Here is a 13,199-nt window from a genome sequence, read left to right on the forward strand (position 1 = left end):
ATACAATATAATGTATATGCTGAGTATTGTGATAAAATATATTGCGATATATCGCCTTTCTTGAAATGTAAATTATGTCTCAGAAGAAAAACTTTGTCAACATCTGTATTATCTAATCAGATAGTTTTCAGTCTGTTCATCTCACCTCAGCCATTTTTTAAATTGATACGTGGTACTGTGTGACGATACAATATTGCCGCACAAAAATATTGCAATACTATGCTGTATTGATTTTTCCGCCCACCCCTACTTTTGAGTCATCACCAGGCCTCAACATGTAGATGACATCACCAGGTTAGGGTTTGGACTTTCCTAGTCTCTATACAGACTCTACATTCAGTGAATGTAGAGTCTGTAGGCAAACCCCGGCGATCTTGCCTCCTGAAGAAGAGCGGAAGAGCCCTGGTTTCTGGTTGTAGGCTGTTTGCAGTCCGCGTGATATTGACCAATCACGTTTGAGACGGCTGCAGTTGTTGCCAGGTTAAACGGTCCGTGCGGTGAACTAACGAGGCGGAACATAATTGGCGTCACTGCAAACTCTGAATCCATCGCAATGGTTCAGCATATTTACTTATATATAAACGGAAGTCGGAAACAGAAATTCGCCTCCGGTTCCAGAACAGCTGATTTGAATTAGTTCAGTCAACTCTGAGTAGGTACACCTTGAGTTTAACATTTTCATATAGGTACAATCTCACAGGGGGGAAAACACATTTAGAAGCAGCTTAAAATGAAAAATAAAAACATCATTCAAACAGGTGAGGCATTTTTACTTGGCCATGACTGTACCTTTCTTTCGTTTTATTCATATTTGATTTATGAAACAAAGTCATTCAGTGGCTATTTCATTATGTACTGTAGGCCACTAGTAATTTAAACCCCCCAAAAAGTACTGTTTGAACTTTTGTGTCCTCTTGCCTAATATCCTGCTTAGTAACATTTGAGTTCTACTCAGCCAACAGAAAGAAGGCAGAGGCCACAAAACATCACCAATATCATATAAAACGTAGCACGATGCACAACATTTGCTCTGATGTGTGGCCGGAGAATGTTGTTCAGGTAAATGATTTGAGTTTAATGAAAAACGGTACCATTCAAACAGATATTTATTGGGGAATGACAGCACATCTAACGGCATTAAGGCATTGTGAATTAATTCTGCCTCGATATCGATCAGATTTCCTACATACGGACAACCCGTGTCTGTCTGCCAGCTTGCTTCAGGCTCGGCAGTAGGGAGCAGACAGGGTGAACTCAGGGTTTCTGAAAGAAAACCTACCAGTGAGCAGGTTAGGTTCACAGAGTCATTTGCCATGGTGATTGACTCAGAGTTTGACTTAGCTCTCTTTCTGGAACTGAAAACCCAGAGTTTCCCTCATGTCAGGGTTAACATACTCAGAGTTTTCACTAAACCCGCTTTCTGGAATACGCCCCCGAGTGCTGCTCATCAGTGTGTTAGCTTGTTTATGTGAAAGTGTTTTAATGGTAAGGTTTTAGTGAAGATGCATGAGTTTGGGAAGTACTGAGCACAAGACTGGATAAATGAGACTTGAATTATTCTGCAGGAGTTGTGTGAGAGTTTGTAAATGGATGTAGTTTTGCTGATGTTAAACACAGCCCCATTTCACTGCAGTTCATCAAGAATTTTCTTTGTCTTTGGATTCATCATGGGGGGCATATGAGAAAAACAAGGTTTTCTTCATGAATTCAAGTAACACAGGTGGAGTAATTGATATACCAATCATCATTTTGTGGATGAATTGTTGCTTCAAAAAGAACTGGATCTCTAGGTAGAAAAGGTTGGCAGCTGATTTCAATCGCTTGTTAACAAAATCTCAGTTATCTAGAGCGCATTGCTGCCGGGCACGGCCATGTAGCAGGGCAGCGAGCACTCTTATCTCCACCTGTCTGAAACACAGATCCACTGCTCTTTCATTTTCTCATCATCTCTGCATCAAGCTTTCATTAGCAGCAGCTGGTGCAGTTCTCAAAAGCCCTTCACTGGTAATTATCCAGCAAGAGAAGAGCTCCGTCCCTATCTGCATTTCCCCAGTTGGCCTGGAGATTTGAACCAGTGGCCCCGTCCAACCCCACTCTCCCCCGTGTCATATGTGCCCTCTCCTGACCTCAAAGCTTCGGTTCCACCTTAAAAGAGCCACAAAGGGGGGGAAGATGAGGGAAGAGGGAGAAACAATAGGAAGGACTGCATGAGGAGAGAGCATCTCCTGAGGGCTATCGCTTGTGATGCTGACACACACACTGCGTGACATCACCACCAACACATGAACACACACACATGCAGAGCTGACTTATCAACGCGCCCTGACCTGATTAGACAATAGCGAGCACATGTGTGCAGGCAGATACAGTACACATGAATATTTACACACCCGTATACACATACCATGCAGATAAATGTATGATGTAAGTACTTCATATAAACAATTCAGCAAACAGACACAGGTTTTTTACAGACGATGACACTAATCAGGACATAATGCTAATAATATGCTAATAAATCCCTCAACGGTGTATACGTATATGAAAGTGAAGCAAAACAGATGTGTACATATATAAGAAAATTCATTCCACAGCTCTTTTGGTAATATGTAGTGAAACACTCCTGAGTACTGTGACTCACACACACACACACACACACACACACACACACACACACACACTATGTGGTTAGAGTGGAGCTCATAATACACTCTTCTAATTGATAGGGTTTGTCTGTTTCTGGCACTGAGGGCAGATTGTTACCGCAGTGCTTGAGGGTAGGTTGTTACTGGAGTGACAAGCACACTACTACAAAACCTTTGACCTGTACACAGACTAGATTATACCTGAGAGAGGCGCAGAGGGGGGAGGAGGGAGACAGAGAGAAATGATCGGAGAGTAAAAAAAAAAAAAAAGGAAAAGAAATTCAGTCAAAGGAAGGGAGAGGAAAAAAGTGACCTCTCAACTGAAGATCTAGTATCGGCAGTAGGTGTGTGCAGGGGGACTCCATCACACTTGCTTGCAAAATCATCGTCCTACCCGGACCCAGATCTATAACTGATAAAGTATTGAGAATTATTCAATTTCGAAGGATTTCTATTTTAACCTCCACAGCATTGGAGCACCGATTTAGCAATCAGGACCAACTGCATGTGTTAAATCATCCTGATGTGATGTTACTCAGCCAATCAAATCTGTTCATTACAACTCGAGTGAGTGAGGGGTCCATGTCATTGGTCCGACAGCCCATTGGTTCGACATCCCATTAGTCTGACTGTCCGCGGTGCTGAATGGCTGAACGGCGCACCATACGCCCACCGCGACCGGCTCTGGGTCAGCTGGGAAAGGCTTGAGGCGGAGCAGGCTCACGGCTTATGTGTTTGTCACTTTCTTTTTCATTTTAACCACACCATGGATCTTTTCCTGACCCTAACCAAGTGGTTTTTGTGCCTAAACCTAACCAGACCTTAACCACAGGGCATCATGATGATTTCGGAACGGACTTCGGAACAATGAGTTTAATATGGTCGGAACAATGGGATGTCGAACCAATGGGCAGTTCCCGTGAGTGAGTGGGATCCACCACAGACATATATGTGTGAACGTCGCACTGACTTTGTCGGCCTGTTCCAGTGTTACCTACCTGAAATCCAACCTTTGTTTGGCATGGATTTTTTATTTTTCCTAGCTATTTGGGATCAGCACGTCCCAATAATTATAAAAACTCAACATTGTCAATGATAATTAAGTCACTATATCCTCAAACAAGACGATATTTAAAGGGATAGTGCACCCAAAAATGAAAATTCAGCCATTATCTACTCACCCATATGCCGAGGGAGGCTCAGGTGAAGTTTTAGAGCCCTCACATCCCTTGCAGAGATCCAAGGGGAGAGGGGGTAGCAACAAAACTCCACCTAATGGAAAAACACATAATTGAATCCACAAAGTATCTCCATACTGCTCGTCCGTAGTGACCCAAGTGTCCTGAAGCCCCGACATAAAAAGTTGTTTGGAAAAACGTCATTTGAACTCTGTTTTCAGTTAACAGCGTCGCAGCTTGTTAGTGTTGCTAAAATTGGTCAAAGGTGTTGCCATATCAAACTACAAAAATTATTAATCTGAATTAAACAAGTTTCAACCATAAAATGCGATCAGGCTTTTACCTTGTCCACTTTTGTGTCGGGATCGGTTGCACACTGACTTGGCAGAGGTACCTGCCATCTTGTTTTTACATGGAGTAGTGTATTGTGCTTTGACAAGCACTAGTTAGCACAAAAAAGTACGAGGACAACAGGTTCTATGTTCATGGGGGTTTATGATCTACGTGTAGTCGAAAAAATAGTTTTGTCTCCAGTTAAATAGAGTCTTGATATTTGAGCTATAACCACTGCTGGATGCTTGATACTGTCCAGCAATTTGTTAAAAATTAACAAGTAGCCAACTGAGCAAAGAGAACATTTATGATCAATATTATATAGCCTATGGTCTCTTACAAATAGGGATGCACAATATTGGATTTTTTTGCCAATATCCAATATGCCGATACGTACATCTCATTTGACCGATAACTGATATGGTGTTTTTTGGGAGACCATTAAAAAGTGTGTTACAGTAGTTGAGTCAGCTTGAAATAAAGGCATGAATTAATTTCTCAGCAAATAAATCAGATTCATTGAAATAATAGATTGTATAAGTCAAGTTTTATTTATCTAGCGCCAAATCATCAATCAAGTTATCTCAGAACAGTTTTCATAGAGAAACCTAAATACAAAGGGAAGACAGAAACACCTGTAAAGAGCAGAGGGAAGATGCCAGGAGTGTAATATAAGTGAGATTTATTCGCATCAAAAATCCCTGAATGTTTTCTCCAAAGCATCAAATCTATTCTATTCCCTGAAGAAATCTAATATAATTAAGTAAACGTTCTCCTGTTGGCCTAATATTCAGTTCAGAGAATGGAAGACCACATTTACTTGGCATTGTTGGGTATCTTTGATTTGCAATTAGAGCAGCCCTGATTATTTTGGCATGGATTCAAATGTTGCAGATTTGTCAGCTAAACATTCATCTTGTTAACTCAGCACAGTATAACACAAATAAGTTTAAAGACTAGTAATGCCATTTATGCCAAAGTCCTACCCCGCCTATGTTATGTAACGTGAAAATAGAAACATCAGAGAATTTTGCATCTTGTTAGGACTCAGAAATGAAAATACGTCATCCTCAGCATTTGTTGTGTTGATGTTTCAGAATGTTTCGGACGGTTGGAGAACAATGAGATACAAAATAGGATGTAGGCGCTGTAGGATTGATTTTTTCCCCCTCGTCAACTACAGTGTTTTTTAGTGCATGTAGCTGCTGTAACCCCATCAACCTTTTAGTTACAGCTTTTTTACACTACAATCTACAACTCAATAATGAAATGTTTGGGTTCCCAGTATTTTATAGCTCCGTCTGATCAAATATTAGAAAGTGCAGTGGAATCAGTTGTGTTTAAAGGACTTATGAGACAGAGACACACTCCAGGCGCTGACAGTTTATGTACTCATAGCTGCTTATAGATAGCTGATGTTGTGCAGCTCGCAGGATCTGATCACACAGATATGGAGCACAAATATCACCACGCTTACTTTGACATTAGGGCTGCTGATTGGGGATGTTGTAAAATTGAGTACACCTCAGTGCTGTAATGCAATACTGATAAAAGAAATAATCTGTCAAACAGTGTGCTGCCTTTCAAGTCTGTGTTTATGTCACCACGGATATTGTGCACAGTGTCCAGTATATTAAACAGCTTCATTGTGACACCGTGTGTTTGATTTACATTAAACTTGTGGCCACTTCAGCAAAGCTGAAAGCAAAGTAAACTTCTTCCCACTTGAAAACTAGTTTGAAGTTGGCAAATTTTGCGTAAAAGCATCATTTGCAGCAGTGCATTGGTTTGGGTCACAGGGCGGACATTGATGTAATACCTCGAATTTTCAAATGTGCAGTTCTTCAATGCATTTACTGTAATGTTCTTACGTCGGTGGAAGGTTAACCACAGTGAAACTAACCAAGAGTTTAGATCAGGGGTGTCTCATACAGCCCAATTTGATCCCAGTTGGGCCGGACCAATAAAACCGTTGCACAATAACCTATAAGTACCATCGCCTCCAATATTTTCCCTTTTTTGTGTAAAGAATTGCAAGAACATTCTGTAAATGCTCGTCCTTTTACAAAACAGATGAACAGCCTGAGTTGTCGTTGGAAAAATAAGTGTGATCTCAACAGTATAGCTCAGGTTTTCCACGTTCAGTCAGTCGACTTCTCACTGTCATTACATGTGCATTTATCCATACATTTCCTGATACAGACTCTTTTGAACTGAAGTATCTTTAAACATGGTCACAGAAAGGATTCATGTCATATTGGAGAACAGTTTTCTGGTCAGGGTGGAAAAGCCTTTGAAGCAGAAGTTTACATGTAGTAGTCAATGCATTGTTTAACTTGCTCTGAAACCTGGCACGTCTTAAACACTATTCGGACGGGATTAGTTTAACATGGGCACGTGGGGTAATGTCACTTTACCACAGGACGTCGGTAATGTTAATGGCCGATTCGCACAGGATAAGAAATATCAGTAAAACTACCACAAGTGGGAGGGTCAAATCCATTCACGCACCGCCGTCCCCTCCTGCCGTCATGTGCGTATGATAGGATTGTCAAAAGCACCATGAAATTGAGTTTGAATGTTTTCAAATTAATTTAGTAGAGTTCGAATAATATTAGAATTTATTTATTTATTTATTTTTTTTTTACAAAAAAACCCCACAAAAAATAAGATGCTTATTGCTGGCGCAATATGAACATGACACTCGGATGAAAACACCTGTTCTGACCTCACTGAAGTGCCAGGTATGACCAACTTCTGCCTCGCTATCTGAGCAATGTTTGGATACTTCAGTCCGTAGTTTTCCACCACAAGAGTGGATCCTGGTCGGCTCGTAGTGGTGTCTCATTCTGGTAACGTTTCATCTCTTCTTCAAAAAGAGTAGGCAGGGAGGCAGCAGGTGCAACACTCTCCCTGTATGTCTCCCTGAACAGGTCACACATCGCGGACAGCGCAGTGGGTGGTGTTGGCGCAGCGGGTTCCTCCGTCAGCGCCTCTCCCTCCCTCGCTGCGTCCCTCTCTGGCCCGGCTTGTGCGCGAGCCATCTCCGCCCGAACGGGATTCGCCGTGATATACAACATTATTGATAGTATTAATTAATTATTAAAGATATTCGAATGATCAAATTTAGGTTCGAACTTATAAAAAATACATATATATTCGAATATATTTCTAACTTCGAATTTTTTTTGACAGCCCTAACACACTGCTGGTCTATTCGCACGGGATAAGTATTACCTGAGGTAATTGTCCGGGACCTTTTTACAGAAGGTAAAAGCTGCGGTAATCTTTACTGACATGGCACATTCGGACGGGACTAAAATCTCTGGTAATTATTACTTTACCCCACGTACCTATGTAAAACTAATCCCGTCCGAATGGGCTTTAGTCTAGTCATCCAGTGGGCCGGATTGGACCCTTTGGCGGACCGGTTCTGCCCCCCGGGCCTTACGTTTGACACCCCTGGTTTAGACAATCACAGGAAAGTTCACTGCTTCACTGTGACTGATATTTTACCAGAAGGATATCAGATGGTATGACCTATACATCTAGGGCTTGCACCCACCCACAAACAAAGAAGCACTCACATAGACTTTTGGACACTTCTATTTTCACTCACAGTTTTTCTCTGTGTTTTGTTTTTCCTCTCTCCTTGTTCCCTCTCCATCTTTCCTTCTTTCCTCCACCACAGTTTCAGAACCCGTATGCGTACTCGCCTCCGTTCCGCTTTGGGACGGTTCCAAACGGATCCACAGAGAGGAACATCAGGAAGAACTACCCCGCTATGCACCAGTACATGGTAAAATATCATCAAACTGGAGTCGTGGACGCACTTGTCAGCCTCAAAACGGGGTAAGGAAACACTTCAGTGTGCATGATTGCGAGTAGGCACACTGCTTTACCGATCCGTGATCAAGTACTATTTCACAAATGCAAAATATTCACCCGTCAACCTCAAAGACACACTCTGGTATGTGTGTGTATGTATCTACATGTGTGTGTCATTGCATGTCTGTGAGCGCACTTGCTGTCTCGTGTGTGTGTATATGTGTGTGTATTTGTGTTTGTGTGTGACAGCTCCTCCGAGACTGGGGATGAATGGGCTTCCACATTGGGAACAGCAGGAGCTATTTTTAGCACTGGTCTCTACAGTGGGACTGGTGGTGGTGTGTTATGGAAGTATACTGAGGACAAAAGATTTGAGAGAGCACAAAACACATTTGAGCACTACTCAGTCTGCGAGTCCATGTTTGAGAGCGCACGGATTTGTAAGAGCAGAATTAGATTAGTGCACGAGGGAGGACGGAGACGTGAGCGTAACAGATGATTTGAACATGCAAGAGGAATTGTGTAACCCCGTTAAAGCCAACGATCGAGATTCTCACGCTGGTAATGATCAAAGCTGCTCGCGTTCGCTTTTGGCAGGCTGAATCTTCAGACAGGGAGCAAAAAGTCACCTGCTCGATTTGACTTGGAAGTGAAGGGTCATACTGTAAGACCTTATTCTCCTTTCAAAATAAAAGCTGGGATTGAGACATTTTTTTACCCTCAGATGGAAACAAGAGCAGTATTAGGTGTCTGTATTAAATTAATATTTCAAAATGCACTCTTCTAAAATCATGCTCACTGTCGGCAAATGATCTAGTTTATAAGCCATTATGGTAATTTAATCAAATTATTTTAAAAGTAGCTATTAGCAACTTACTGTATTAGCCGTGTTAGCTTAGCGCTAACTTATATTTAAGTGACTAGATGTAGGGTTTTCTTCTTTTTGCTTTTTCTGTGTTTCACTGTTTACTGTGATCTGACCGGATGTAGGATTGAAAAATAAATAAGTAAATGAAACTTTAGGGGCTGTTCCTACATTCAGAATGACAGTATTTTCAGAATAGGCGTGGAGCAAAATTCAGCGTACCAGTGATAGACAAGGCTGCAGGATGGGTATCAGTTGGATCCTCAGAATTTAGCTGAACATGAATCAACAGTTCAGATCCATGTGCCCACAATACCTGAAATTGTAGGCTGAATGGTAGGGCATATAGACATGGAATATGTAAATTACATGTTGTTGTAAGTAGTTGTACGGTCACTAGTCACTCCTTATAGAGGAGCTAAATATTTAGACTAACTTTAAAGATACATGACAGCGACATCTGGTTGTAGGTTTGTACTGTTACAATGTGATCACATCCCTGGTGATCATATTTTGGCGCTTGGGCAGAAACCTGGTGACCCTCTTGACGCCTTTGTTACTGAAGTGGACTCGTGACTAAGAAGGTGCTGGCAGTTAGGTTTAGGCAACAAAACTTTGGTTAGGGACAGGAAAAGATTGTGGTTCTCAAATCAGTTGACTCATGTCTCTCTCTGAGTGACAAACAACTTATGACTAATGACCGCCATGACAAAATAACTAAATGTTGACTTTTAGCTTCACACAGGACACCAACACCGATCTCCTGGGTTAACATCCTGTGCTTATTGGACTCATCAACCTCCTCTACTACCCACTATAAATGGACTTTCTAGCTCTTTTTACTCCGTCCGTTGCTCTGACCATCAAATAATGATGTGGATGGGTTTACATTGTAAAGGGCTGACCTGTTGCATCTCATACAGACGCTTAAGAGTGTATTGTGCGGCCATATCTGACGCTAAGGGACACTGCCCAAGTGGCGTTTTTTGATGCCCCGGGAGTGAGATCAGGCTGCCCGTTGCAGCTTGCTAGTCAAAAAGTTAGGTCTGTACACAACTCAGAATCATGTTAGTCAGATTGGATTTAGCTGTTCAATACAAATATGAGACTATTTGTTCCTCTTTTTCATTTAGAATCTGAAAGTGTAAATGGGGATTAGTGGGATGTGGGCCATTAGAGCTAATATGTGCTAACTACCTGAACGAAGGATTGGAAATGTGCAACAACATTGTCCACGCTAGATGTCAAACAAAAGCTTGAGAACGTATCGTATTAAGTTGCTGTGAGCTGTAAATTCACCCCTTCTAAGTAGAAGGCAGAGGAAGATCTTGGTGGTAAATTTGCAAATCCTAGGATAGCAAAAGAACGGCCCGCCTTACTCTGCCCCTGATTGCCTTACCCTGACATTCTCACCGTAACCAGTTCCACTTGTCTTGCCCAAACCTAACCAATCCAACCACCAAAGGCAACTACTAGTCAGTCATAAGCAGAGTAGCGCAGGTCATTCCTTCGCTGTCCTAGGATTTGCAAACTGAGAGGGCAAAGCCTCTCTTCCCCGGGCAGCTGCTGCCTTCAGTACAAGTTGCTGGGTCTGCTGAGGAGTGCTCACTCTGCAGCTAATCTGGGGACCAGAACATCCTGAGAAGTACACTGCACACTGACAGACCACAAACAAGGGTTTAAAAAAACAGGATTGCTTGACTCGAATGATCTCAGTTGACTGAGCGGTCTCCGAATGATGATTTGAATCTTTAACTTTCGAGGGGCAGCCCTATAAAAACGGTCTAAAATGCTAAGAATTTGTCCAAACAACTGGTGAAAATTGAGACAGAAGAGTCAGACACGAGTGTGCATGATAAGGATTGCACTCTCAAATCTGATTCTGCTCTTGCAAATCTGTGTTTGTGCTCTCTCAAATGTTGACTTGCAGACTGAGTAGCGCTCAGAATTTGTTTTCTGCTGCTTAGATCGTTTATCATCAATATACTTCCATACTGTGTGTGTGTGTGTGTGTGTGTGTGTGTGTGTGAGAAAAGAAAGGGGCTTATCACAATGCTTACCAAGGACAGATTGAAAGACTGGAACAATTTGTGAGGGTTGGATGGATAGAAAATGGAGGTAAAGGAAGCGGGGAAAAAGACAGGAGGAGAGGCAGAGGGGTGACTCTCATCACACCTTCACATGGGAATAAGACGAAAGGGGTCGGGGTAGGGGGGCCAAGGGCAAACTACCTGATTGGAGGAAATGAAGGAAGTGTGAAGGGTAGCAGGAAGGGGCCAAGAGTCCAGGGTAGAAGACAGTGGTAATGGAATGAAAAAGGGAGGGCAACGGGAGAGGAAGGGGAAATTGAGGGTAAGAGTAAAGACGAGAATGGGACGGGAGGCAGAGGAAGGGGACATGAAAGGAGGGGGAGAAGGGAAGATGGAGGAGACGGATGGGAAAGAACCTGGTAAAGGACGAAAGGTTGATGAGGTGATATTCAAGAATTTCCTTCTGATTGGTTAATGGCTGTGGGGTGTGATCCAATCAAAGTTCTTAGCTGGAGGGATGGGCTGCTTCATGGAGAGAGAGGAGAGAGGAAAAAAGGGAATACACACGCAACGATTATCAGGATGTTATTCATGATCCATGATTTTTATGCAGGTATGTCTTTCAGCTCATTCTCTCCCATCCATAAGTCATAAGTAAACTGGATGTAAACACATAAAGACAGGTTAAACCACTCCTGCATTAATGATACTCTCAAACGCACCCGCCTGTGTTGTTGTATTAACATACAGCACAGAGGTAAACACACACACAAATATGTATACCTTAGTAAACAAATACACACGAGCAAAATCCTTCAAAATAAAAACATTCATGTGTCTTTGCACACACACACAGCGAGCTGCAGGTGTGTGCAGCCAGTAATACCCTCATTGATAATTCTATTCTGTGGTATTAGCAGATGAGCAACACTGCGGCGTTCAGCTGTTTGAGGCTCGATGGCTGGATTAGCTGTGATCACACATAATGCTGACAGGCTTTACACGCCAAATCTGTTACAGCCATAAGAACCAAAACTATGCACCGGGGAGTTGAATTGATTTGGTTACATTTCAGGACCTAAATCACCTATATTAATGGTACTGTTTGGATTTTTTTTAACAGCAAATGAATTGTAAAAATGCATCAATTATTTTATTAGCACACTACTGGTTTTGCATTCATGTCAGTTGCAAAAATATTGGAAAGTGTCAACAGGCTGTAGTGCCCAAAGTGACACAAGAGCCGCAAGAGACACACAGACTCTTCATTCCTTTGTCAACAGGTGCTTTTACATGGACCGTAATACTCCACTAATATCAAAATAATAGCCCATTCAGAATAAAAATTCCTTATGTCAGGGCGCCCACTAGCTAACCTGGTAAAGCAGGTGTCCCATGTACAAAGGCTGTGTCCTTGCCGCGGTGGCTGCAGGCTTGATCCCAACCCACGGCCCTTTGCTGCATGTCATTCCCCCTCTCTCTCCCCCATTCACGCTATAAAGGCAAAGGTACCCCAAGAATTACCACCTCAATAGAAAGAGACTAGCTTGATCAGAAGGAGTTGTAAATCGAGTTGAGAGGGTTGGTTTAAACCTTGAATGATCTATTCAGTAGGAAAATATATAAGGCCCTTACTGAAGTATTTCAACAGGCAGGCTGCCCGTTCCATGTTTAGTAGGTTCAGGTATTCCTTCAGCCAGGAGTCCCCTGTGAAGCAGGCTGCTTTACGCTCCCTCCAGTTTAGAAGAATAAGTCTCTTAGTGGATAAGCAACCCAGCGTCCATAGATGCTCGACAGTTACTCCAACATTATTGTCCAAGTAGTTTGTGGAGTTTTGAGTCGAGGGGTGGATAATTAATCAGTCAGTCTCATCAGAGCTGATTGGATCAGGTCGATGGATGAAAGGAGCAGCTGATCGTGAGTGAAAGCAAACTTTTAGACCCAGCACAATGACCGAAAAAGGTTTGCATTCACTGCGCCTGACACTCTGCTGCTTCGTCTGTGCCCAGAGTCCCTCTGCACTGCGGGAATGTGGAGCAATGAATAACCAAACGGTATATATATTCCAGCAGCACTCCTAATGAACGATCCAGATCCAAAAATAGAAATCAAAACGTGGCGGCAGATGTTTTAATCATGGCAGCCTGCCACAGATAAATGAATGTGTGGGAAAGCCTGTGTTGAATGAACTGAATTCTCTCATTGAGGTTTGGAAAAAAACATCTTCTGTTATACTTTCGGGACATTAGACGCTTCACAGCTGGCAGAACCACTTATGTTCTGATTAAATGCTTTGGGGCATGTAAACACACATCTTATT

General features: G+C 42.4%; 1 protein-coding gene across 1 annotated transcript in view; it reads left to right on the forward strand.

Annotated features, from left to right (window-relative positions):
* grin2aa (glutamate receptor, ionotropic, N-methyl D-aspartate 2A, a) overlaps positions 1–13,199 on the forward strand; it is a 224,547-nt gene that overhangs the window by 196,330 nt on the left and 15,018 nt on the right. The window contains exon 12 of the mRNA XM_050068570.1: positions 7,848–8,008. Within this exon, the coding sequence (XP_049924527.1) occupies positions 7,848–8,008 (161 nt within the window). The remainder of the gene's footprint in view (positions 1–7,847; positions 8,009–13,199) is intronic.

Source organism: Epinephelus moara, chromosome 18 (assembly GCF_006386435.1).
Source record: "Epinephelus moara isolate mb chromosome 18, YSFRI_EMoa_1.0, whole genome shotgun sequence".
NCBI lineage: Eukaryota > Metazoa > Chordata > Actinopteri > Perciformes > Serranidae > Epinephelus > Epinephelus moara.